Raw genomic sequence first — 27,575 nt, forward strand, 5'->3', positions numbered from 1 at the left:
AGCTAATTATGCCTAAAGCCCACAAGCCACTCAAAAGAAACAGCAAGCAAACAAAGCAGTCCTGTAAACTCCTATTTGCATACACTCCAGAGAGAGAGAGAGGCCAACAGAGAGGGAGAGGGTGTTGATGAGAGGAGACGTAGGTAAGCAGTCAAAGTCTGCTGAGATAAAAACTACAAATCTTCACTCAAACCCATTTCTATTTTCAACACCAAACAATTCCTGGAAATGCGGACTGCTGGTCCCGTGAGCGTCACAAGCTCTGGAAGTTTTGATTTTGAAGGTATACACTCCACCCTGCTTTTCTTTTCGGGCCGGGTAGCAACGGGATTGCACACAGATTTAGAAAATTTATACGAACAGAGTGTCATTTTTCATTTTAGCATGCACAGCTGATTTCCCAGAAGGCCTTATACTGTCTGTCCCCATTTGGAATAATAAATTAAGAAGAAAGTCGGCCAGAAAACAAAATGCAGCACTCTAGGTCCTTGTCTAAGCAGCCGTTTTGAATATTCTCTAATAGTGCCTTGTCTGATGAATTCTCCTAAAATAAAAGCACAGATGGAGGCTTTAGAGTCTAGTTTGCACAAGTCATGGCTGAGACACTGATTAGCTTAGTGTTGTAATGGCATCACAGAGCAGGTCAGCAAGCAGACATCACTGGTATACATTAGAGATATATTCAGCATGTGTTTTTCATTCCTGCAGTCCAACTTTGTGCCAATTTTGAGTCAGTGTTTCCCTGTTTTCATTCTTCTCAGACACTGGATATGCAAGAATATGTGGGACGCTCATCGTGTAAAAATTACATGCAACAGTAGAATCAAGCCTATTGTCAGCTTTGCTAATCAGACTCAGCGTGTCTACAGAGTCACCATTCTGAGCCTGATGACAGCATGCTGACAGATTTTCAAGAATTACACTTAAATGATGTATGTGTAAAAACTATAACCGTCTGATTAGCCTAAATCACAAGAGGTTGCATTATGAATTCAAATTAAATTCATTAAATGAAATATTGGCAGTAGCAGGTTTACACCGAGGCACCCCTACGCGTGCCGCAAAATCTATATGTCAATATGCATTTTCCTCGCAGGAGGCGGGATGCAATCAGAGCTTGATTGGTGCTTTTTGTGGCAGAGGACAGAAAGAGCTGCTTGCTTCATTTACCTCATGCAGACATGTCTGAGAGTGTGTTATTGTGATATTACAGCTAGACTGATAAATCTGCCGGGTCAATATGTCTGCCAGTGTTAGCTTATTGCCGACATCAGTGTACATTATGAGGATCGTTTGAAGTAGTGTCACATTCCATAATTAAAAAAAAACACACACACACACACACACAAAATTGAACAATTTTTAACTATCCTACAGTGACAAGTTTATTTTTCCATTGTAAAATATCTGGCTCATATCTTCCGCCCCTCTTAGTTACTGTTGGTACGCTGTCAAGCATTTCATTTTGGCCATTAAAATGACGGTGGCAGATTTACCGCGCAAAATACTAAAGCTTTATTAATGTTTCCAGCTGGTTTGTCTAAAACAACTCCCCTGGAAAAGAAGTCTAAAATGTGACAGCGAAACATTCATAACATTCATGCTAAAAGACTGAGGCTAAAGCTACATGTCCCAGGCAGAAAGTCGGCATCCTCATTAGCTCATGATTCAAGTGTAATATATAGTATCATTGTTTATGTTGTATTGTAGAATAAAGCTAGCCAAATATATGTTATTCTTTCTAAACTAACCCTTGGATGTTTTCTAGGCTTACAGTTAGAAAAAGTTTGGCGAACTAACGCTAGCGCTAATGTAAACGTGATATTCTAGCATTTGTTCAGGATGTTCCTCTCTGAACCAGTTTTACTTTTTACAGGTTACATACTGTAATGTATAATAACGAAGTAGTGAGCTAATGATAAGATCTGTGTCTAAACTAGGTTACTATTGTGGGTACAAACGAAGTTAGCAGGATAAGCTAACGTTTGCTGCTTTTCTTTAGACAGACAAACTGTTCGGTTCATTCCCTACACACACTTTTCTTTGTGGTTGTGTAAAGGCAAAAAGCCCCATGAGCACCGTTTTTTAGCGTGTCAAGAAATTCAAAGCTTGACAGGCCTGAAATTTCATAAACTGTGTGGTAAAGGTCAGAGTATGTTGAGGAACCGTATAATTCAGTGACTTTACATGTGTATACTACACACATTCATCATTACATTTGAAGTTTCTCAGCCCAGCTGTTTGGTGTTAAACATTTACAACATTTACAAACCGGGAACAAAAATATACAAAATCATGGAAAAGTTAAGCATTTTTTACCTCAGGGGCAACATTGGGAACTAATAATTTCAGGACACACACATGGGCTTCATTTGGTTGTACAGTATGTTTTGTGTGTGCCTTGTGTAAGGAGGAGGGGTCTCCTTTTGGAGCAAATCTTCATCGTATATAATACTCTTCATACACTGTTGATGGCAAGCAGGGGATTAGTCGTTACACTGCAGCAGATGCCGGAGCTCGCCACTACATCAAAGCAGCCCTCATAGCTCTGAAGATGAAGCCAGACTTTTATGTGGAGGGCTATGCAAGTTGAGTTTGAAAAAAAAAGAAGTCACGTTTTGTGTAGGATAGAGAGACGGGGTATATATATATATGTGTGTGTGTGTGTTTTTTGCATGAATCAAGTTGAACTCGTTCTTTTTGGGGTGGGGAGACTCTATTAATCTCAAGGTGTGGTGTGTTTGTGTGTGTGTGTGTGTGTGTGTGTGTGTGTGTGTGTGTGTGTGTGTGTCAGGGCCAGAGGAAGTGTGACCCAGAATGAGAGGAGCACTGTAAGAGAAAGAGGTGAAATGACAGGAATTTCCTTTCCAAAAAGAGGCCACTACATTCCCACTTACGTTCAGCCAACACTTTGTCCTACTGTTCCTTCCCCTTTTCCATCTAATAAATCTCCCTCCTTCAACTGCATAGTGTAAATACTTCTTTAGGGTTAAATGTCAACTGTGAGTCCTTTAAGAAGCGAGAGAAGGAGTGCAAATGTTGCTGGAATCATGTCTGCTTTATTTCACACCCACTTCCTGTATTTGTTAAAAGAAAAGGCTGCAGGTCATCATAAAGCTGACCTTGCAACAATTCATCATGGTCCAGGAAAGAGTCCAACACATAAAACACATGAAAATGTAACATTAAACCGGATTCATTAAAAAAAAAGAGAAAAAAAAGCTGTAGCATATTGTATATTTATCCTCTGCTAGTTTCCTCCATCTGTAAAAGTCACACACCCCCTTTGTTTTACCTTCTTGGTCAGCCTTTTCATGTTTTCTCTGCTCAGAGACACGTTTATTTTTGTCAGTCCTGCGAATATTTAGGCTGCATTAGAAAAGTATTTCTGCTGTACAGGTGTTGAATAATGAATATTGTTTCCCCTGCATGGAATGTTGAACCATGACAGCCTTAGGCCCCATCCCAATGATTAATCAAATCAAAACTCGATAAGATAAAAACTGCGTGTGTGATAAGAGTCAGGAAAAGATGATAAGCTGAAATATTTGACATCCTTTTTCCCTTTTACTTTCGTCATTCCACCTTTCTTTGCTCTCTCTTGAAACGCACTACCCTTCCACCCACCCAACGCCCACTTCCTTCTGGTACACCCTCCACCTCCACCAGTGACGAAGGAAAGCACTTCCTGGGGTCACACTGTGTCAGAAACGTGCTGTTTAACCTAATTACGCCACAGGAAGGAGGTGTTTTTAAAGAGAAAGGAGAAGAGGGAAAAACTCACAAAATCTATTGTGATCCAAATGTTTCGTAATTTTTCTTAAGTCTGTCCTAATGTTCTGGTACTTGCTTGGATCCTTGGAGCTATGGAAAAACTGTTTTAATGTGACTGTTCAGCCACCGATTTTCCTACAAGAGTCATTTCTTTTTATCTCAGTAGTTACAGGCTCAGTTTGCCAGCAATGTTAAGTTCCAAGATTACCTTTAAGCAAGGGCAGAAGAACTTGTCACCGTGTCCGTGTCCTATTTTAAATTAGGGAAACATCAACATCAAATACAGTAACACGAGGTAACAGGTTATTGCCTGTCATTTGTTACAAGGCTTGTAACTGTCTTTGTAAATCTGCCCTCCTCGCATGTTGCTCATGGAGGGTAACCCCAGTTGTTACTTGTCCTTGTCCCTCTAATTTATTTTTCCCTCTTTTTCATGTACAGGGAAACAGTTCTGGGTGTTTAAGGACACAGTGTTGCAGACTGGATACCCCAAGGACATTGCCCAGTTCGGCCACGGCATGCCAGCCCAGAGCATCGAGACCGCTGTGTGGTGGGAGGATGTGGCCAAGACCTATTTCTTCAAAGGGGACAGGTGGCTACAACATTTGTTTCCACGAACAATAATGAACCTTCATCCATCGAAACCTTTTAAGAAAAACTTTGTTGTAGTTTAGACATTTCGCAGCCGCAAGAACCTTTGACTCCATGCGGAGAAATCCTTTTTAGCTTGACCAAAGAAGTCGTGCTGTTTCAAATTTAGTCATCTAAAAAAAATATCTGTGACAAATTAAAGGAAAACTCAACTTGCACCTGCATCTTAAATGAAGTGTTGAGTGACCATGAGTATCCACAAGAGCTTCAGTTTTGCCTGGAAAAGATTCTCTAACTCTGTGGAAGTCTGTCAATGGGATGAACACTGTTCTCTCAAAAGATATTCCCTATGTGGTGTTCTGATGATGAGTGCTGTCTGACATGTCTGGTAACTCATAGTCTGACAATTTAGAGTGGTCAAAGCAAGGAGGTGATAGGATATTCTGACATGTGGTATTAAGATACAAGATATGAGCGTAAACCACCATCTGTTATTAATCGACCTATTTAATCCTGCACTCATAGACATACACTACCTGCTTTGTCTTCCTGCGGCTCATCATTTGTTCCTGTTTAGGTACTGGCGCTACAATGAGGACATGAGAACCATGGACCCTGGCTATCCCAAGCCTATCACAGTGTGGAGAGGTGTGCCTGATTCACCACAGGGGGCCTTCGTCGACAAAGCCAATGGTACGATTTGTCCTGCCCGATACACTGACTTGGCAATAACAGCACAGTTCATGTGCCAGGCAGCATTGATTTCAGCTGGTCACTGGCACACATTGTGCAGTAGGTAAACCAGAGTAGCATTGATTGAAATTTGCCCCAGTTATTACAGTCTCAATGAGTGGCACGCTTCCACACATGCAATATCAGGGGATATAGACTGATGAGTGTTTGTGTATAGCAGGTGAAAGATGAAATAGGTGACTTTGTCCAGAAATCCCCTTTTTATTTGTTTTATTTTGTTTTATTTCATTTCTGTTGAATTGTTTCTCAAGCACAATGTTCCATAATCAGTCCATCCTGCTCAGAGTGCCATAAGACCCAGTTGGAGCAGGATTGTGGAAAGCAGAAAAGGACAAGACCACCGCTGGGCGCTTATTCCGGTTTAAGCCAGTTGGCCCTCGCCAAGGGCGTGAAGGCGGGATTTCAGACTCTCAAAAAGCTCACCCATTGGCCCATCTGATAGTGTGAAGAGGGAAAACGCTTTTCCCATTGGATGTATTATGCCAGGTGGGTCTGGGCCTGGTCTTGGCATCGTCTCGGTTGGAAAAAGCAGGGCAGGTGGTGCTGAACGCTCTGGCCATCTGTGCGGCAAATCTGCCGCCAGATCCGTAGCCGGGCGTGTCTGCCGGTGAGACCAGGTGGAGCGGGCATCAATCGGAGCATGAAGGGTGGATTAATATCCAAGGGGATGATGAATGTTTGCGCGCATCCCGTGTATTTCCGCTCATATTTGTGTCGACCTGCATTTATTTGGCGGTGCTCGCTGTTTGCGGAGACAGTGTGTCAAATGGCACGCTCATAACATTGACCCAGATAACCAGCTGTAAATGAGTGTGCTGCTACTGACGATGATAGCATGTGTGAGAATAGAGGCCTCAGGGTGATTTTGACCTGGCTCTAACCCACAATACCTCAAGCTGTCTCACCTCTCCTCTCCTCATGCTTGTCACAGTACTGTAAGTCTGGGTTCAGCAACCCCATCTATCTGTTGCTCCATCTGGATCTTTCTGTCTCTATATAACACTTCATTTTGTGTTAAATGTTGGAGAAAAGTGTGTCAGAAGCTGCTGCCAGGTTGGAAAGAAAGTAGTCCCCAAGAGCGGTTATAATTCTTCAGCTAATCACAAATTCCTGACTGAACTCTAAATGAGCAATTGGAGGGCAGTGTGTGTGGATTGGCTTGTGTTTCATCCCCTACAGAACCACATGTGAAACAGACTGTAACCGCTCAGGTTTGAGGACCAAGCACTGTCTCTTCATAAAACAAACTTCATGTCAACTTCTTGTCATCTGTCTTGTCCAAAACTAAATTAGTTTTAATGGAAGACCTGTGTGTATTTCTTTTTAAAGGAATGAAATGAAATTAAAGGAATGTTTGACGTTTGGTGAAATACATATGTTTGCTTCCTTGCCCAGAGTTAGAGGAGTAGATTGATACAACACCTATGTCTGTAGGTTAAGTGTAATGCTACGGCCTGGAGGCAATCAGCCTAGTTCAGCCAAGTTCTATCACATTTGTTTACCGTGTACAAACAGAAGAAATGTGAAAACAAGAGATTTACACAGTATCACTATTTGACCACAAGACCCCAGGAAGTCACTGCTCCTTGCTCTTGTCCTTGTAAAAGACACAATTTATCAGCTTTCTATGGACGGAGCCAAACTCACTGTATCCCCCCCGCTTCCAGTCTTTATGCTAAGCTAATTATTTGGCTAAGCTAATCGCTTCCTGGCTTAATCGCTCCTGCTCCAGGAAGTACTGTTGCCAAAACGATCTCTGTGATTTCCTCCTGCTCATAAATTAGCTGTCAGATGTCAGTCTGCTGGCTATAAGATAACCAGCAAAAATTATGAATTATTACAGAGATTTTAATTGTGTTTGCTGCCATCCCATGACTTTGGACTTTTGCTAAAAACACTTGATGTTTTTTACAGATAAAAAAAAATATATAGTTAAATGTTTTTACAGTTACATATAAAATCTTAATCAGTTTCTGTCTCACAAACGCACACGAGAAGACATGCAAGGGACTTCCAAGAATCTTAAAAAGCTTTGTCCTGTGCTTCTACCTCCTCGGAAACATCTTCACCTAACAAGTGATTTAAGACGCCCTGTCTTCTACAATAGCCATCTCGCCATCTGACTGGGAATTTAGAGCGTTTCCCTGAGAAGAAGTGTGCATGAATAATAAATCACGAGAAACAAAGCGTAAAGGGGGCCAGCGAGGAAGAGGAGAGCTTAAAAATTCAGCCAGGCTGTCATTCTCAGTTTAACACGGCATATATTTTCCCAACAAGCATTTCAGACAGTGACTCACAGGAGGCAGCGAAGTTTAGTGTCAACCCAAATAGACACAGTATTTTCACAATAAGTTATCATGGCACAGGAAAAAAAAAAAGTTATATTAAAACTCCCAAATGTCATTTCAGCATTTTTTTGACATTGTTACGTTACAATTTATTCATCGTCGAAATGTTTGCTGGAATCGGTGGAATCTGTGTTGTTGTTGTTTTTTTAGCTTCTGTCATCATTTTCAGTGCTCTTGACACAAACACAGAGAGGCCCAAGTGAAATAACAAAAAATCATCAAAAAATAAACACTGACTGAATTTTGTGTGACATCAGGACAATTGCTTCCACAAACAAAAGGGAAAAAAATGCCACTCTTGTGATTTGAAAAGCTCCACAGCAGCATGCTTCTTGGTGATATTTGTTGTGGTGCTGTGCGATATTAGCTGTGGGGTTTGGTTGCTGGTTGGGTGTGTTTTCTCTTTTATGACCAGATATAATTAGTCCTGAGGGACAGTCAGGGACATCTCAGCCAAACAATCAAGCCTGAACGGAAACTATGGCTCAAAAGCAGAGCAGCACACACGCTATTGTTTGAGGGGCACTTCTTGTGCTGCGCTGACAGGTTATCGTCACTTCAATTTCAGTTCAATCAGTTTTTTTTCTCTTTTTTCTTTGGATGATAGAAGAGGCAGCTGTCCCAAGCTGCAAGGGTTTGATCTGAGTTTTAATTAAAAAGAAAACACTCTCCTTGAATTCAAAGTGAGCTGAACTTTGCCCTGCTTGGCAGACAGATGAACGACTTTAAACACAGACACGCCAGAAAAACCAGAACGTACCAAAATGTCTCCAACATTAAGGTCAGCGGTGGAATGTAAGATGTACTGCACTTCATTTCACAGTGCATTATTGTACTTTTTACTACTTTTATTTGAGATTTTACTTTCTAAAGAACAGCTGAAAGTCTTCTAGTGGTTTGACATCACTGCTGAAACACACTTGAAACTCACTGCTTGCTGCTTCTCTACTCTTTAAACCTTTTCAACAATGTACTTACAGCTTCTTCTTTGTTCTTTTCTTTGTCTCTCAGGTTTCACCTACTTCTACAAGGGTAAGGAGTACTGGAAGTTCAACAACCAGTTCCTCAGAGTGGAGCCAGGCTACCCACGTTCCATCCTCAAGGACTTCATGGGCTGCGAGCTGACACCCATCGACCCTGCCCGGCCGCCGACCGATGAGGGCACATCGGAAGTGGTCATTGAGCTGGACAACGAGGCGAACACGGTGAAGGCCATCGCCATCGTCATCCCCTGCGTGCTCGCACTGTGCCTGCTGGTGCTGATCTACACAGTGGTGCAGTTCAAGAGGAAGGGTACGCCACGCCACATACTGTACTGCAAACGCTCCATGCAGGAATGGGTCTAAAACATCGGGAAGAGATGAGAAGGTGGGGTGGCAGAAGAGACAGGTGAAAACAGGATGGACAGCCCCCACTTTCACAGAGGAGGACAGTGGACTCTGGACATCTTTAGTGGAAACACACAGCCACACGTCCTCCTTATGGGTGATCTGATACCTTCGTTCAGACCCGCAGAAACAGCCTGTCGGCGGCCCCTCACACATAAGTTGACCCCCAGGACTTAAAGTTGACTCCGCTAACCCCCAGCCTTTTTAACAAATGGGAGCGGAGGGACAGTTTATGGGGGATCTTTGCCTGAAATGACCTTCAGTCCCAGTCAAAAAAAGAAAAGAAAAGAAAAGAAAAGAAAAAAAACAATGGTCGGCATCACTTTGTATCTCAGAAACTTGACTTCCCATTCCTCTTTTATTTCTTTGCGCGACTGCTCTTAATCAGAAGGAGGACTTTCAGGGGAGCACGCACTCTTCCCACAGGGCACTGCATTGTCATCTGTCATATCAGGTTGTTGATTAAACAACAGTTTTTTTTTATATATTTTCTGATCATGGTGCCCCTCCACCTCCCATCCCCACCCATGCTTCATTATGTGCTTAAAAGATAAAAACGAGTAAATCACATTACCAACCTTCAGTCCTTTTTCTGTTTATTTTTCATTTGAATTCTTTTGAGAAAGGAGGTCCTCACTGTTCCCTTTAACATGCTCCTGAGGAAGAGACCAAACTAAACCAAATCAAATCAAATTCTCTCCAAAGAGGATCACTCTTTTCCCCTTTGGCTTTCTTTTTTTCTTTTTACTTTTTTCGCTCTAATTTCAGTTCATCCTTCCTTCTCTTCTCTGGATCCTTGCAGCGATTAAGAGTTGGGGAGCTCTGACTGTTGTGGCAGTCTGTTTGAGACACAGGGGCCAAATTATTCTGCAATATTTTAACTCGCCTTAATTATAGATCATACTACTTGTGCTTGGTTTTGCTGTTCTTGGAGTTGTTTTTTTGTTTGTTTGTTTTTTTAGAAATTTGTATACCGCTTTTGTTTCCGTTTGTTTGTTTGTAACAGAAGCTAATCGTGAGCTTCCTGTGATTGTTTTTTCTGGATTTTTATTACGTTACCCAGAGTTCTCAGCACTGGCTTGCTGAGCCATTCTGGACAGAATATACAGTAAGGTCAGCCTGTATTGAGAGTAATGTATTGTATCGTGAAAAGATGTTGGAAGGTTCTGGAGCTAAGCCACTATTTTTGTGTTAAGATATTTGTTACTGTTACTTTTATCATTTCCATACAACAGAAATCAGGCAAATTATGAGCTTGAGCGTCTTGTTATTGGATTTGCAGATGTTATGTTTTTGTCCTTGGCCCATATCCCCTTCAGTTTAAAGACGTGTGCATCCAAAATGGTCATTCTGTATGGTTATTTGTGAATGGACAGACCATTTTTTTTAAAAGAATCCTGTTGACTGCCTTGTTTGAGAGAGCTCACAGTTCCCAGAATGCTCTTGTCTCCTGACTGAGGACCCACAAAGTGAGACACCAAGTCAAGATCAGTGCCTGTGTCAACGTGCATGCAAGCATTTACATACTGTACATCGAAGCGGTTCTGCTCAACATGGCTTTGGAACAGCCTCAAAATCTGAGGTGGAAGTTTTCTCTTGAAAATACTGTTTGCATTTATTTTTGTATATTTTAAGTGTACCCCCAACCCCCCTCCCCTTACCTCCAGGTACAATTAAATCTAAGAAAAAAAAAAAACTTTCAAATGTTAAAGTGGTACATTTGGGGAAATGTTTGGGAAATCTAATGTGTGATTGGCAAATGAAATTGGCCTCAACACACCAACCAACAGTATGCAAACATGTAGTGTCCTCGCCGTCACGGCGGGCAGTCTTTGAATGTGTGTCTGTTTTCATGATCACATACTGGTTTTTCCTTTCTTTCCTGTTTTCTGGTCAAAACAAATTGGACATCTCACCATGACTTCTTTGTGTAAGACTTTGGGACAACAAAGAAACGTGTCCTGACAGAATGAATAAATTGATCAATATATGATTAAGAGCTGCCTTTGAACTCTGTGCTTATCTTTTAACTTGAATGTATGTATGTTCAGTGCGCATCCACACTGCCTGTACGTGTGTGTCTCCTACGTCTGATTGTGTTTGTGAGCTTATAGTTGTTTATGTCCAACTCTTAGATGATGTTATCGGGAGATGGCAAGAAAAATATTATCTATTAAACATTTATGACACCACAAAATACATCACCATGTGCCTTAGTATAGCAGTGCTTTAAGATAAATGCTAATGCATGCTAACATTGTCACATTGACGACGCTGAGACCCTGATGTCTTGTAGGTATTATGTTTGCCATGTTCATTAAGCATGTTCACATGTTAATATTAGCTACTTGTATCGACTTCTAAAGTATAGATGAGAACTGAGTCGGGGGAAGTTATGTTGTTTTGTGTCCACACTATGGATATCCATGCCAAATTTCATAATGGAGCCTCTTTCAGTGGAATTCATATATATATCAGTCTACACAAATGGAGCCCTCATTTTGATACAGCCAATTAAATCTTCAAAAAAGCAGTAATGGTGGTGTAGACATGCAGACACACGGCCACAGACTTTGAACGACAACCACATAAGCCACACTGCTAAAGTCTCCGTCTTATCAAATGTCCAGACACACTTGTTTTCTCCTGGACATTAGCTTGTTGAACAAGCCACCAAAGAAACATTCACCTGGGGAAAATTGCCCTAATTAGCTACAGCACAGTAAACGGCATGGACACGTTCCTGCAATTGTCACTTAAGTACGATTTATTCAATACCACTAACAACACACTGTCTGCCGTGACATGAAGGCTACAGCATACATTTGTTTAACTTTGTCTCGTGTTCCCCTGCCAACTGTTGTCAATCTTTAATCGGTCAATCACCGCCATGCCCCCTACAGCCACCTGAGATGAAAAGTATTTCAGATGTTTTCTCCAAACACTTTGACATTAGATTGCAAAAAAACGTAGACTAAATATGATTTCAGTTAGGAGTCAGACTTTAAATAACTTGTAACTTGGCGGAAACCAGTGTGTCCTATAGTCTTGAACAAACAGTGCAAAGGGCCGACATACAGTACATAAACAGTACATAAAGACATTGGCACAAACGACAGTGAACTCCAGTAGTAGCAGGAAAGAAAAAGAAAAAGTAGCATTTGATTCAGAGGACTTGTATACGTGTTGATCTGAGCTCAGCTGTACTCTGGTATTGTGTGCTGCTGTATTTTTGGGTGGCATGATAAAAATCAGTGCTTTACTCTAGATTTACGATCCCGGCGGTGCAGGGCTAGCATTTATTGTGCACTGCATGTGAAACCGGATCCATGTACGGCCCGGCTTGTGTTTACTCTAGCTCTGCTGGGAGACATTCAACATACAGTTACTGACAACAGAGAAGATCAAACCAGTTTACTGACTGTGGTGTATGTGTGTGTGATGAAATTACGCTCTTAGGGATAACACTTCATTGGACCTCATCACAGGACTGTTCAGTGGTGAAATTGCCTCTCTGCTTTTAGACAAAGGCATTATATGCTCAGCTATGTTTGGATTGGTGCTTTTTCCGGAGGCTCTAATTTATTGTCTCCATCCCTGTAAATACAGACTTTGATTGTCTGTGTCTATGCGCCTATTTGTGTTCTCCCTCTCCTACAGATGTGTGTACTGTATGTACCAGCCCTGCAGCAGCAATACAAGCAGTTTAGTGTTAGTCAGCACATTTTCTTTTACTTCTATATTTCTTTTTTTTGTGAGTACATGTGTGGGTGTGCTCTGAGCAGAGGGGGGTGTTAAAACAGTAATAAGTAGGTCCACAAACCCAATGTTGCTTTGCCTGCCCGGGCGGATCTGTGTCTCAGTCTTTGTCTGCCTTATAATGAGTGAATCACTTTCTGCATCTTGATCCTGCGCATGCATGCTTCCTGGACCCTGTGTGTGTGTGTGTGTGTGTGTATGTGTGTTTTTGCAAGCATGTCAACCTCACAACTGGAGCCTGGACAAACCCCTGTGGGCCCAGCAGCCTCTTTTGCAACTGCCAGGCTAAAACATTGGTGCTAAACTGACCTACACTGGCCGAGGCTGTTTTTCTGTGGTGCTATTTTTGTCAGCCCTCCTCCTCTTGCTGTCATTGGCTCAAAACTTGAATGATTACAACAGGAACCGAAGTAATACATTTTCATTTAACCTGAGTCCTTGCAGTTCGCTGCTTAATGGCCCCTCTTAGGTTAAGAACCATATATCCTAGTGGTGGTTATTAGCGTGGCACAGTGAAGCAGCTGAAAGGAGCTTGTTGAAAGTCAGCAGGGGTCAAGCTGTTGCTATGGCCCGGATGAAAAAGGTTAAAACATATGTAGGAGGCACAGATAAAGATCAATGGTTGTTTACTTGTACTGTCTTTTAGAGAAGCGAGGTATGTTACCTCATTATCAGAGGTAACATTGTAACATCACTTGCCAACATCTCCTCTTCTGTGTTTGTCAGATCACTACGTCAGTTTGATGACATTTATTCTGTGAACTGTATGTGACATCTTAGCACCTCCTTCCCAATTCACTCATTGTCAGAATTGACTGTTCGCTGAACCCCAGCTCTGTCAAACTTTGGATTTCTCCACACACCAAATCAGTGTGCATGTAGCTGTAGTCCAAGGAATACTTTGTATTTTAAGAGTGGTTGGTGTTTTGGATTTTTTTTGCCAATCCAATACTATACTACCTATCCCACAGTAGTAACTGAGTATTAAAAGGCACAGTAGTATTACATTTACCAATCACATCAGTGAGTCATTAAACTCTATAAACAGATATCTGCAGTTTGTGGCCCGAGTGGTATTGACGATTACATCTGAGTGGGCAAAAAAGGCGAAATTCTTTGGAACCCATCTGCTTGTTTAATGGTGATTTAGCTTTTTATTACCTTACTGTATGTTTTTAAATGTTTTCTCTGTTCATGTGCAGAAATGTGTCATCTCATCATTCTCTCATATCAAGTCACTAATCAGAAGTCTTGGCCCCGATGTCCGTTATTGATTTTCCTGATTTCCACTGGCTACACTAGAAGCTCAAAAGCATTTGTCATTGTCTCCAGAGGCTAAACCATTATAGCCGATGAGTTCCGAGTTTGATAAGTCCTGGTCCTTGAAGCCTTTTAAGTTTAACTGTCTGATAATCCAGACATCTAAATCTAACTGTGTCTATGTCTAATATGTAATTAAGCAGCTAAGCAGGGTTGTTTTGAGGGAAATTAAACTAATCTAAAATATTTTCTAATACTATTAGTCTCTTTTAACGAGGCTTCCGTTAATTAGCTAGCTAGCTGGGTAATCAAATATGCTAGCAACAGTTATTGGCTAGAAATGAGAAACCAGTTTTTGTCTACTTGTGTCTGAAATCAAAGATCCATTGTTCCAAAAATGACTTTGAATTTTGAGTGGTAAACTTCCACCGTTATCTTTATAAACTACACATGTCCCATGAGAGAATGAACAGCTTGACCGTCTGCAGCTGTGGGAGTTCAGGGCTCAGCGAACAGTCAATTGGTCTGTCCAGTCATGTCATTATGTTTGTGGAGGCACTCTGTTGACGCCACTTATAGAAAATGTCTTTCTTTTTTATACCATCTTTCCACTGAATGTCTCTCTGCATCATTCTTCTGTTGTAGTCTGTCGTTTTAGGCTCCACTCTGTCGATCAATAAATACATTTGAAAAGATGTTCCCATGCATCCTTCTCTTGTTCATGCATGAATGGTCCTGACCCACCGCTATTCCCGGCAGGAATACTGTCAGTCTTGACGTGACGCTTTACACTTGGGTTTCTTTGAAACACTTTTCTTCAAACTTATCCCGACAGGTATTTGAATATGAAGCAGTCATACCAGGATCTAAAATGTATTTTCTGTCAAATTTACCCTCCAATTTATCATATATTCACAGTTTGATCATACTTGTATGTCAGCCTTTCATGTCATTCCTCCCACATCCATTCATATCCTCTATCATTCTGTCAAAGATGAACAGAGCCATGTCATGTCATGTTTTTTTTTTCTTTGCTTTTTCTATGTAGAGAAAGAATAGTTCCTGTCACTGGTCCATTCAGAGGCAGAGAGAATTTCTTCTCATATCACAGAATAGACCATCTTTATATTTCTCTGCCAATAAACCACCTCTGTGGACATGAGAATTCACAGACAGAGGATCAAAGTTTCTAACACCGCACCATGTGGAATGATACTGAATGAACAAATCAATGACACCTCTCTGCTACAATGCACTGACTCTACATCTACAAAGAAATACCCATTTCTGTGTCTGCCGGCTTTGAATGAGCTGCTCGGACCAGACGAACCGTAATCTGTTTCCAATTTCTATCATTTCCATCGCTGGTTCCAAATGTTGTTGTTTTTTTTCAGCCGTGCACCTTCTCGCTGAAATCTGCTTAGAATAACACCTACATGCATATGAAAACATACCCATGGCATATTGTACATTCCAGACACTAAAATGAGACACATTATGCTTTTGTTGAAAGTACTTCTGCACTGTTGTAACAGTATTAGATTCTTTATTTTTTCTAATTGCTGACATTTTGTTTAGATTTCCCACCATGTTTTGACTGAGAGCTTTCTAGTTTCTCATTCTCCAGCTGTCTCAGACACTGCTGTTATGTGTGCTATGTTCACATCATTAACCTTAGTGGTATGGGGCTGATGGATGGAGACACAAAGGAAAAGAGGTTCAATACAGAGCAGACTTTAGCGAAGTAAAGAAATTGTTCTTTTCTGTACTTTCACTCACTCGTCCATTTACTGTTCCTCTTAGGAAGCATTTGTTCTAATGGCACTGAAGGCAGAAGACGGAACATCGGACAACTAGGCTGAGGTCGGAGCTGCAGGCATTATCTTAAAAGATTAGGTAATATAGACTATAGGCTAAGAACCATATGCTCATTCATTAAATACTGATACTGATTTCACCTATAAAAGCTCCATTAGTCTCCAAAACTTCTGCAAGCTTATGTTTAAGACCAACCCTATGGATTTCATTAAAGGAAGATGACGCGTTTGAAATGGCTTAAAGGGTTAGTTCACCCAAATTTCCCCCAAAAAACATCCTCATTCACTGTAAGGATCATCTGGTGGACAGATAGTTTTGGTTTAAATTGTCCAGATTATGATTATATGTCTTCTTTAAACACGGTTAAGAGTCTTCAGCCTCCCGCATCTCTGTGAGCCTGTACATAGCCAAACAACATTCTAACATTGTCATACTTACAATGTCCACCATTTTAGTTAGTGTGTTAACATGATGATATTTGCTATTTAACACTGAACACAAAGTACAGCTGAGCCTAATGGGAATTAGTGTTGGAGGTATTAGGTCATAAACTGAAGTGTTAGATAAATAACAATCTGATGACGTGATGAAGTTATTACTGTCAAAGATCACTGTTAAAGAATGTCTGAGCCAAATTTCACAGAAATCCATCCAATAGTTGGAGACATACTAAAATCATAAAGGTCAACCTCATGGTAACAAAGTCTGGTCCTGAAATTAATAAGGTTCATCCTCTGGGAACCTTGAATGTCATGTCATTTCAAATATCATGTTAATCCATGAACTGACTGACTGATATTAGCAACCCTAAAGCAACACTGCTAGCATATGGAGCCAGTTTATCCCTTCCTCTAGATTCAACAGAACCGTGAAAGTCTGGGTTTGTAGTAAACTGACCCTTCATTCAGGCAATGGTAAAGTGATACTCTTCATGAAGGGACACAGTCCAGTAGAAGAATAGTTAATGGAGTCATGGAGCTCAGCTGACTCATGTTGTCAGCCTTACACATCTATTGGACAAGCCCCTGTGGGACTATTTTTTTCTGGGTCACAAGTTCATTTTTTTGTAGGGGTCATCCTAAAGAAAACCAGCCCCAGGAGGTTCCTTGTTTTTAGTCGTATTTCAATCCGTGGTCTCAGGTGGCTTATGTAGCCATGTAACCTAAAATCACAGAGAAGGACTCTGAAACTGAGCTCAAGGTTAAGGTCAACAAAAGATGCTTGAGCTACTGTTGCGTGAAAATGTCTAAAATGCCAATTTTGCAAAGACTCAGAAGATCCAACCTTAACCATAATCCATTTTATATTTTGAAAGGACTTCACAAGCCCGAAAGGTCTAAAACATTTCTTATCTCACAAATAAACATGTATACCAAGTAGAGTAAAAACATTTTTAGAAATTGTTCTTTCTCATAAGTTCTGCTGTATGTGTTTTCCCTCCATATTTTAAATATATATATTCTTTTGAGGTTCCAAAGCAAAATACAAGATAGAAATGTGAGGAATTGATTGAACAGTGTCTTTGCTCTGACATAAACTGAAAACATTAGTGTATCCCGCTGTGTGGCAGTCATACCCCAACCTAACAAAGTGTTACTTAGGCAAAGGCATTTAATACTACTTTATTTTGTGGAGTAACAGATTACATTAAGAAGAAGACACGTTCATGATAGCACATCCACTGTATGTTATTTGAAGTTATTTATATTTCCAATCATATTCATGTTGTAAGGTTAATATCACTTTGTCTGCAGTAAAGCTGTTAATTACCAACATTTGCTTTAATATTTCTTCTACAGTTATGTTCATGTAATTGGTGGGAGATGAAACTGAAACGTTTCATACATCAGAGTAATGAAATATTGTTATGAGACAGGTATGCACAATAACGTTTCAAGTCAACACATTGTCAGCGGTTGACAGTGTGGAGAAAGCCGCCGCGTTGCTTCCAGCAGCTGCTGCAGATAGCATCTCTGCAGTCCCAGATGACCCGTCGTCCGTGGCTTTACCTTCCACTGTCCTCTGTCTCTGCGGGACTCTCATTAGTGAAGCTAACACATTATCCACACTGACTTCCATATAGACAGGAGGAAGGAGGAGATGGAGAGCAGGAAGTAATGATCCGCAGTGTCCAGGTAAAATTAGCTCCATTAATCACATCATTGATTGGTCGACTGCAGAATGCAGTGGTCCTTCTCTGCCTCTTTCATAAGAAGCAGTTATGAGCTCTGGAGACTGGCATGGACGTATGATTAGCTATGAATTATGTGTTTGGATTGTGGAGAATAGTTTTTGTTAAAACGTCTTTGTTTATCTGGAGGCTCTTTTCTCGTGTTTCTTGTGTTTTTCAGCCTTTAGAGGAACAGTCGATACCTGTCTCCTTTTAGATTAAGAAGAATTGAGCTCGAAAACTTCCTCCATCGCATTCTTATTCAAAAAAGTAAGACTCATTGGTGTTTCGCCCCAACTTTTAAATCTCACTTTCTGCATCATCAAATTTGTCCTCTCTCCTTCCTTTCCCCGATAGATTTTCTGCTGGCTTCTTGACCCAGACATTATGAACTGTTTTCATCTTTTGGCGTCCAGATTCCAGAGTGGGAGTAAGAGAGCTTTCTCTTTGATTGATATCTACTTTTCAGAAAGATGTATGAGATTTGAAAATGGAGAGGCTAGAGGGGCCATTACTATGCATCAACCATCAACTGCCAAATACCAGCAAACTTATAAAAGAAACCCTATTGTTATTTTCCAGACCTATGACAGATTGTTGCCTTTTCACTGCACAGATATCATGACAGAAATGTAGACCTGTTTTATTTTACTAGCACAATTTTCTTTCTTTCTGCCTCTATGATACATTCTTCTTCTAACAGATGCAGTGCAATGCAGCCAAACAGTTGTATCTGTTTGTTCCCTTACTGCCAACACTCTGGTCATTAAACAAGCTGAAACAACATGTTGTCAGTAAGGATTCACTTTCTGAATAAGAATACCTTCATTCAGGAATTAAGGAAGCATACTTGGACTTCAAATGCCTCTTTAGATACACATTTTATTTTCACATTGTTGGCTTTCTGTCTACAGGTTTTATTGCCAATTCATATATGACGGTCCAGCACCTGGAGAGCATGTATTAAAAGTCTGCATGCCCAGCTGACATGCTTCCACTGAACACGGAGCCATGAAACAAGCACGCCCGCAGTTTTTCGTTCATTATGAATTCCTTCTCTTCTCAGCCGTAGTTAGAAAATGAACAGCTAAAAAAGGGGTTTTCTACATTGCATTCATTGGTGCGTGTAGGTCTTTGAAGTAAGATTTGTGGAAATCTGACAAACTTTTCATTTCGGTCTGGTGGAAACAAAGACAGGAATGTTTTTGGCATTGCCAAAAGTCTGCCAAAAGTTGATCAAACAGTATCAAAACCACCCACTTCTTAAGTGATGATTAACAAGATAACATATTTTGGTCAGTGTGAAACTATTACATGGAATGTAGTTCAGACAACTCTCACTTTAGATGGACCATTAGTGCTTTTTGACTTTTATCAAGTCAAGCATCAGGGATTAAGTTGTCTTAAATTGGGCTGAGCTTCAAAACTACTGGATCCTACATTTCCCATCATCTTTTAAAATTTTAAAGGTGCAGTGCGTAAGATTTAGTGACATCTAGTGGTGTAGTAGTAGCTGAAGGAAACCCCCTCGTTTCACCCTCTCCTTCCTAGAGTGAAGGAGAAATCACAAAGGCTCGATCTAGACTCATTGTTTGGTTTGCCCTTTCTGGGCAACTGTAGAAACACAGTGGTTCAACATGGCGGATTCTGTGGAAGTGGACCCGCAGAGGATATAAAAGGCTCAATCTAAGGTAAAAAACAAAACATAAACAAAAACATAACAGTTATTATAAGGTGATTATACATTCACTTGACCTTTGAAACCAAGCAGAGATAACCCTGATTAAAAGACAGACACAACTGTTCTCAGGGGGTAATTCATCTTAATGAGTACACTGAAGCTGATGTGTAAGATAAGTGGAGTGTCCCTTTACAAAAAGACGCACTGAGGCGAAGAGCCTCCATTTTGACCTTTGCAGCAGTGAATACATGAGCGTGAGAACACCAGAAGAGCAAAAATATCAGTTTATTTTTTCCTGCACTGATTTCACAGCTTCCTCTGACAGTGATAAAGTTTTATCAGCAGGAGACATAGGATACAATCTCTTCATGTTGAACACAACCATTTCTGAGGACCTCAGCAACAAATCTGCTAAATCAACACACCCCAGACATTTTCCCTTTTTCCCCCTCCTCCTTTCTTTGGTGATTATTTTCAGTGAGTGGAAACTCGGGCTCAGGAAGTGTTACGCATTTCAAACAGTCCAGAGAGGCTGGCTGCATGGCTACCCACTGGCAGTCCATCTTATTTGCTTTCCCTTGCTTTGTCTCAAGTCTCGATGTGAAGATAATATAAGGGGCTTGCTCAGAACTTTATTTTGGTACTACAGCCTTGATGGACCCCCTTTTTGTTTCCAGAGACAATTTTCTTTCCTGTGCTCAGCAGAATTTTACTCAAATCTCAGGCAATTACGATAAGATCTATGGGACTTTATTAGCCCCAGTTGAACACATTTACATCTGTAATATCAAAAATAAACATTTTACTCTCATAAGCAGATGGTCTCTGAGGAATATGCAAAGGAAAGAAAGTGAGGGTTACAGTGGGATGACAGCAGGCTGTATGAGACAGATGACTGTGGGAAAGACATGGAGCTCCATGAAACAGACGACCTGATGTAAATGGCTTTTTGCAGAGGGAATGTGGGCTGTGGTCTTGTAACGCAAAGTGCATGTTATGTATGCCGCACTCTATGATCACAAAGGAACTGACTAAAGGCGATGAACGGTATAGCCACATGCTGTTCTGCTTACAGGATGTATGGTCAGTGGCCTGAATAGCCTGAAATATGTTCCTGTGTGGTTATGGCATGTGTGTGATGTGTATGTCTGTGCACGGATGTGCTTTGACTATGACTCACGGGTGTCCTGTCGTGTATGTGTGTGTGTGTGCATCCTTGTATTTGGCTTCAGTTACTCATAGCCCTTAGGCTGTGTGTACAGTATGTAAAATGCATGGTCCATAGAGTCTAAAACATTTTAATGTACTTAGTTACTTTTCACATTATCCACCTGTGGGTATATTTTGTGGGTGGTGTCATGGCTTTTATGAAATTTTCTCTTGGTTGGTGTTACTGCATTACTGCGTGATGCTTTCATGTGGATTATTGTTACAGTATGACTGTTATGGCTTGGTTATGTTATTTTGACAGACAGGGGGAATATATACTGGCTAAAGGCATGCAAACACGTTGTCTTGACTTACACAGCCAGTTCACATTTTCCATATTGTTCTCAGTAATATTGGCTTAATTGTGAATTAAACAGGGTAGGGCATTGGTCTGAGTTGTGACAACCACATTTTCTCTGCATACTTTATATTCAGCTAAGCCTTGGAGAATATTTCATCTCAGAGCTGTGGGTTTATGTGTCAGTAAACTGCTTAGCTCCTGTTCTTTGATTTACACTGTTGCTACACAGCTATGAATCTGTGATTTTAGTAGGTTTAAGTGAATTATTATGTGCATGTTGAAGTCTGCTGCTGCATATGAGCTAGATCTCTAGTCTTAAATTTTCTAGATGTTATTTTCGCTCATTTTTTAAGCTGCGCAGCTGGTCGGGATGCTTTTTTGAAAATTTTTTGCTTCATGAATGATTTATAGCTGTATCAATAGTAGTCAAACGTACTCCTCTTAAGGATACCTCTCTCCATAACTTTATAAAACTGACAACTAAACCATTTCATGAGTATGTCAGAATATAACTCAATAGACCTTTTTCAGAGCAGCCATTTTGACATGAAATAGTAGGGTCAATGCAGGTGTTTCCAATGATACTAATTAAGGTTCAGTTCCATTTATTGCAGCAGAGTGAGCCAACATGCGCCACAGCAGCACCCTGACTCCGTTTGACCTGAATGGAACGGGCCCTTAATTAGTATCATTGGTAACACCTATGTTGACCTACTAAGTTACCAAAATAAAATTGAGGAAAGAACATAAATTACTCATCCCTGTTTTCCACAACCTTCACCTCATAATTTTTCATCTTAGACAGCTAATTGTACGATGTTAGTATCAGTATCATCCCTATTTAATCCTTAAAGTCTGAAAGATTTCTTTCAAAATACATAAAATATGTTGAAAAATAGTTGCTGAAAACACGTGAAAAGACTTGAATGATATATTACTGAAATGTGGAGTTGGAGGTTAAAACAGCTTTTCACCAGTTTTCAGTCCAGGATTTTCTGGGCGGTCCTAAAGGGTGGTTCGATGACACGCTAAGGCCACCCTGAACATACCTCTGCACAGAGATAGAGATTAATTCATCCCAAGTGTTTTTAAAGTTAGTCATGTCATTCTCTGAACTCATCTGACACGTTTCAGTCTCTTCAAAATTGCTGCTTGACTGCTCCCACGATTGAGCGTGGCTTCGGTGCATTCAGTGGACTCGCCCCCACAGTCCTGGAGCTGAGAATACTGCTCATTTTTACACGATTTTGACATCTAATTTCATAATACTGCTCATTTTTACACGATTTTGACATCTAATTTCATAATCTTGGCGATATTTTTAATCATTCAAATTTGGCTGGGAGGATATTAACACATCTTCTTTAGTCTGACAAACTCAGAACACATATTTATTCTGATTTTAAGAAAAATATGATTTTAAAGTCCACGTAAAGATTATTTTGTGCTTTCATTTATAATAAGTAGTTTTTGAAGTATAGTTAACATCCAGTTACTCTGTAGTGTGTCTGTTGCTTTGTATACTGATATTAATGTGCTGGCTTGTAGCCTGAAAAACGTGCTGCCTATAACAAACTACCTGTATGAAATATGTGTGGAATGAACTATGAGTGTAATTAATGAGGAGCTTCATTCTTTAGGCTCTCGTTAACTACACATGTTGAGGCTCGTTAGTATGGATTTAGGGCTGCGATATCAACGGTAATATTACGCCTCAAGAAAAATGAACCCTTTCCGCCTTATCAAACTCTCAACTTGTGTGCCACTTGGTAGGACTTTATGAACTGAGTTAATACTTCATAATGGAATTTTCATTATTAATGATTCGGTGGCAGGCATGATAAAACTGTGGCAGTGCGCCATAGACAAAAGCCCTTTGTAGAGGAAACATTAAAGTATCACAAAACAGTCATTCCTTGAGCCTCTAAAGTGAAGTGGCTGCAACTCAGTCGTCACCTGTGAGTGCACAGAGAAAGTGTTACAGTATGAAGCAAGAGCTGTGGAAATGTGCTGCTCAGCAGACAGTGTGTATTTATAGTAAGCGGCTGTGTTAGTGGTGAGTAGCCGTGGCTCTCTGACAGAGTTACTTAGCAAACCCCTGTGGGCTCAGACTATCTATCCCTTTTACAGGGAAGTCATTATAGAAGTGGATTATACACGACAGCAGAATCTCATTTCCAAACCTCTCAGGAAGGCAGGCTGAAACGTTTGGATTAAAATTCTTGGGCAAAGCTTGTTCCAAATATGAAACATAAATTTGCACTCAATCTAAAATGCTCTGCATAGTTATATTTTTAACTCCGAGATGTGTATTTATCAATAAATAAGATGTGTTTCTCGGTGGACACCCTGGATTGCGAACTAAAGCCTCGGACGTTACTTCTTGTTTGATCAATGAAGTCTTCTCAGATTGGGATCTGGTTTAATCTCCCCTCTAATCCCCCGGCTAACAGGCACTTTGACCTTCCACATTTATGAGATGATTGTTCAACCATCTAATTTCCTCATTTTTGTGTGCTTTGGAATTAAGGCTTCAGTGATTTGAAAGTAGATTCAAACACAGCCCTTGTGTTAAGATATCTATGTTAGCGTTAAAGTATTATTAACAGTTTTTTTATCAAGGTGCATATAAACTAAGGGTTGCCATTGATTTACATTAAAAAAGAGATAATCACTGTTTACTTTAAACACTTTGAGGCTCAAATTGTCAATTTTCAACAGACTGAATGTCTTGAGCCTGACCCATTGTATTTTGAAAGGATTCTGTAACCCCCAAAATCCTCATCCGTCATCGCAAGTAATACGCGGCCATTTTAGTCAATGTATCAAACCCCACCGGCTCCGTAGTGGTCGGTTTCAGACGCTTGGCTATGCGTGAATTACGCGTCTGTTCTATTTTTGACGCTTGATGCGAGCAGCACGCATCAAATTACACAGACCACCGCAGGGGGGGTGGAAACCAGACACAGAAAAAGCAAAGAGAATCCAGTGGAGAATATGGTGGACAGTCATAAAAACAGACAAAAACAAAACTTATTAACTAGGTAGCATATTTACACATGTAGAAGCATGTTTAGAAGAACATACACTGGGAAAATGGCCAAATCTGAAGACTAGCGGGCTAAACTGTTGCAGCAACAGTTATTTTTATGATTGACTGATGACTGACCTGATAATAATAAAGTGTCTGATCTATAAAATGTCAGAAAATACTAAACAGTGATGTTTTTGTCAACATTTTTTGCTATTGACCATCTTATCTATCCATGGCTACCAGGTTCCACCCAAAGTTGTCAGTGGCCTTTACAAAAGTGTCACATCCCAGTAGGATACAGTTAGAGAAATATTTGGAAAAATATTCATCAGAGTATTTAGTTGTCGACATTGTCCTTTTCTTCATTTCAGCTGAGACCAGTTGTCCATTCTAAGGTTTTCTCCATGCTTGATGAATGCTTTATCACTCATGCTCCCATTTTTTCCTGAAATAAACCTTCTGTATAATATGCATTTCTATTTATCAGACGACACAGGCGTGTAGTACAGCTATACTTTTAAACACGCTTGTGTCATCCTCGCACGCTAAGCTGCAAGCTCTGTCAAATACAACGCATTCTACTTCAGCACCACTGACTGTATGTAGCTGTTAGCTATTGCCAACCGCACAACACTATTAAAGACACTCAGCTATTGTGACATTTTGCAAAAGCTAGGCTATGTAGTGATATAGCTGACTAATGTGATGGCTGGTCAGCTAGACAAATTCATGTGAGATCAAAGAATTGATATGTACACACGAGGGTGTCGACATGTGGTTATTAACAGTGTTGTATGTGAATTATTTAATGTTATAGTAGATTGCTCTCCTATCATAGCTCAGTTCTTTCCGTCACTGTTTAAAAAAATTTGGTCAGTGATGGACTATACTGTATTTGGTTAACGTGTCCCGTGCCATGTACAGTGAAAATGGGTTGTAGAAAATCTCGTTTGATGGCCCATTGCAGGGTCATTTAGCCTGCACAATGAGCGTGATTGATAACTGTAATAATCGTGCATCCATATTAGCTTTAGCCTCACTACTTCCTGTCATACTGTTGCAATATTATTGAGAATAGTAATAAAGCAATTGCCTTTATCGGAATCAGGTCATTCCTTCACTTGAGTGCTCTGAGTGGTCACAAAAAGTCCCTGTCTTTCTCTCGCTCTCTCTCTTACTGCCTTCATGAAAATGGCTTCTATAAAGAGGCTAATTAAAAATTGTACTAATTCTAACACTGACTATGGATCTTATCTCTGACGATCTGTGCATTGCGTCTGAAGCAATTAAGGAAACTGGATGGGCTAAGTTGGCTTTTGTTCCCCAGTCAGTTTAATTAGTGTGATGAATAGTGTAAGAAGCAGGATCTAAATGCCATTCAGCGCAGAACTCATCGGACGAAAGGCGGTTTTGTGGAGCTCGAGAAAAACGCTTTGTCTTCACCCTTTATTTCAAACACTTCAAATAAGCTCTGTGGTAATATGTTGCTAATGTACTGTGGTGGAAGACTTTGTGTTGGAGTGGAGGCCAAATATAACATACGAATAACATATTTATCACTCATGCTGATGATTGAACATGGCCGGTCCTAAATAAACACAAGGTTATGTCTCCCTTCTGATTCATTTTAATTACTCATCACGTCCTTGCATTAACTCTAAATGCGGCCATAACTCTGTGAGGGGGTTGTCTCATTGGTCAGATAATGAAGATATACAACAAAATCTACCTAGCTGCAATTACATTGCAATGTTTTGATCCTAGAATATTTACACGCCATCTTAACTCTAATCCATGAGCAGCGTGTTCACTCCCACAGTCTCTGTCTGTGGTCTGAATGATTCAGACTCACTGTTGTGGTCACTGTGGCCCTGAAGTGGACTCATAACGACTATTATTCATGCTGTAGCATTGAGGCTTTTCTAACTACAGCTCTGCTACAATGGGCTTGAGTGCTCAATGTATATGTGTGTGTCAGCGAGAGAAAGCAAGACAGCTTATTTACTCATTTCTCTAGAAATATTGATCCAACCCCGACCATTGTAAGAGTTTCCACATTATACAAGTCGTTCGGTAATGGGACCAGTACTGAGGAATCCTCTTATTGGCTTCATGTTTCAGTGATTCCCCTCAGTGATATCTGAACTGCATGTAGTGGAACCAAGTATAATGTAAACATGGTGTTTCCCACGAAAGATGCACTGTTCTACAGTAATGGAGCATTTATGGAGAAAATGTGTTACTTAATATTTGACTGTATGTGGTAGAAAAGTGGCGCCAGAAATGCATTTGTGTACTATAATTGGGCATTTTGTGATATTTTATATGGAAGTTGCCCTGTTGTTCCAAATCACAAAGTAATGATGTTAATGTGTGTGCTGATACCAGGCTGGAGGCTTCAAACAAACTGTTGGAAGCAAAGAGTCACATCACAATGGATGGCGGTAGAGCACATTGTGTCACCGTTTAGTTCAAAGGTGGTGAAGGTGACCTCACTGACTGTCATCGCCGGAGCAGAGCATGTTGGAGTCATACCGCCCTGCCTCTCCACTTCCATCAGTTTAGTTTGTGAAGTTTACAGACATGCTGTTCCAGCATCACTGTGACCTCTGGTCTGCTCCACTGATGACTTGAATCATCATTTTTTCAAGGGTGTTCCAAGTTAACGCAAAAACGGGCACGCATCTTCTGTGCGGTCGACACTTTGCCCATGCAGACCTCCACTTTGATGGAGATGGAGCCTATTAATGAGATAACACATGTAACCACAGTAGATGATTTAATTATTATTCAGTTGCATCTTGATGCATAATTAACTACAGAATAACAAACCTAATTGATGTAATTGTTTATGACGGCGCATCAGCCATTGCTTTCTACACTTTCAGGCATGTTTATTAAAGTATCAAACAGCTGATATAATGTATATATTAACTTATGTCCATTATGTCCATTTCTGTCCTTGTCTTTAAAACACTTTTTAAATGATAAATGATAAAGTGTGCTCCAACAATTAAAACCTTTAGCCTAGATTTGTGCTGTGATAACTGACTTGAAATCCGTAACCTGCTTAAAGAGACATAAAGTGAGTTAAAGATATATAAAATAACCGCATTTAAAACGACTTAATTTCCACTCTGTAAATACGGACACATGGATGTGCAGATGGAGTAATAGTTTGATAGCAGGAAAACTACCAGTGCTCGTTCATACAGCCCTGCTGATGTCCCTCTGGACTAAAAGCAGGAGTAGAGAAGCACATATGATGAAACACTATCCTGAACTGACATGTACTGTAGGACGTTCACAAATGAGTCAGAAATTACCTTCAGATTTACTCGCATCAGAGTCTGGACCAGCATCCTGCATGATAAATGATGCATGATGATACCCGGGCAGCTACTGACACAAATGGTTACATGTCCTGTTTGTGTGTGTGTGTGTCTATAATCATCACAAACAATATGCAGAAATGGCTGCAGCGGTGGG

At 40.4% G+C, this 27,575-nt stretch overlaps 1 protein-coding gene across 2 annotated transcripts in view; it reads left to right on the forward strand.

The window, feature by feature from the left end:
- mmp16a (matrix metallopeptidase 16a (membrane-inserted)) overlaps window positions 1-10,851 on the forward strand; it is a 69,254-nt gene extending 58,403 nt beyond the window's left edge. Inside the window, exons 9-11 of one of the 2 annotated variants that reach the window (XM_019274849.2) lie at window positions 4,216-4,366; window positions 4,943-5,058; window positions 8,478-10,851. In XM_019274849.2, the coding sequence (XP_019130394.1) occupies window positions 4,216-4,366; window positions 4,943-5,058; window positions 8,478-8,812 (602 nt within the window). In that variant the 3' untranslated portion in view covers window positions 8,813-10,851. The remainder of the gene's footprint in view (window positions 1-4,215; window positions 4,367-4,942; window positions 5,059-8,477) is intronic. The other variant, XM_019274850.2, reaches the window with a different exon arrangement.
- Window positions 10,852-27,575: the final 16,724 nt, after the last annotated feature.

This window comes from Larimichthys crocea, chromosome XXIII (genome assembly GCF_000972845.2).
Source record: "Larimichthys crocea isolate SSNF chromosome XXIII, L_crocea_2.0, whole genome shotgun sequence".
Classification (NCBI taxonomy): domain Eukaryota; kingdom Metazoa; phylum Chordata; class Actinopteri; family Sciaenidae; genus Larimichthys; species Larimichthys crocea.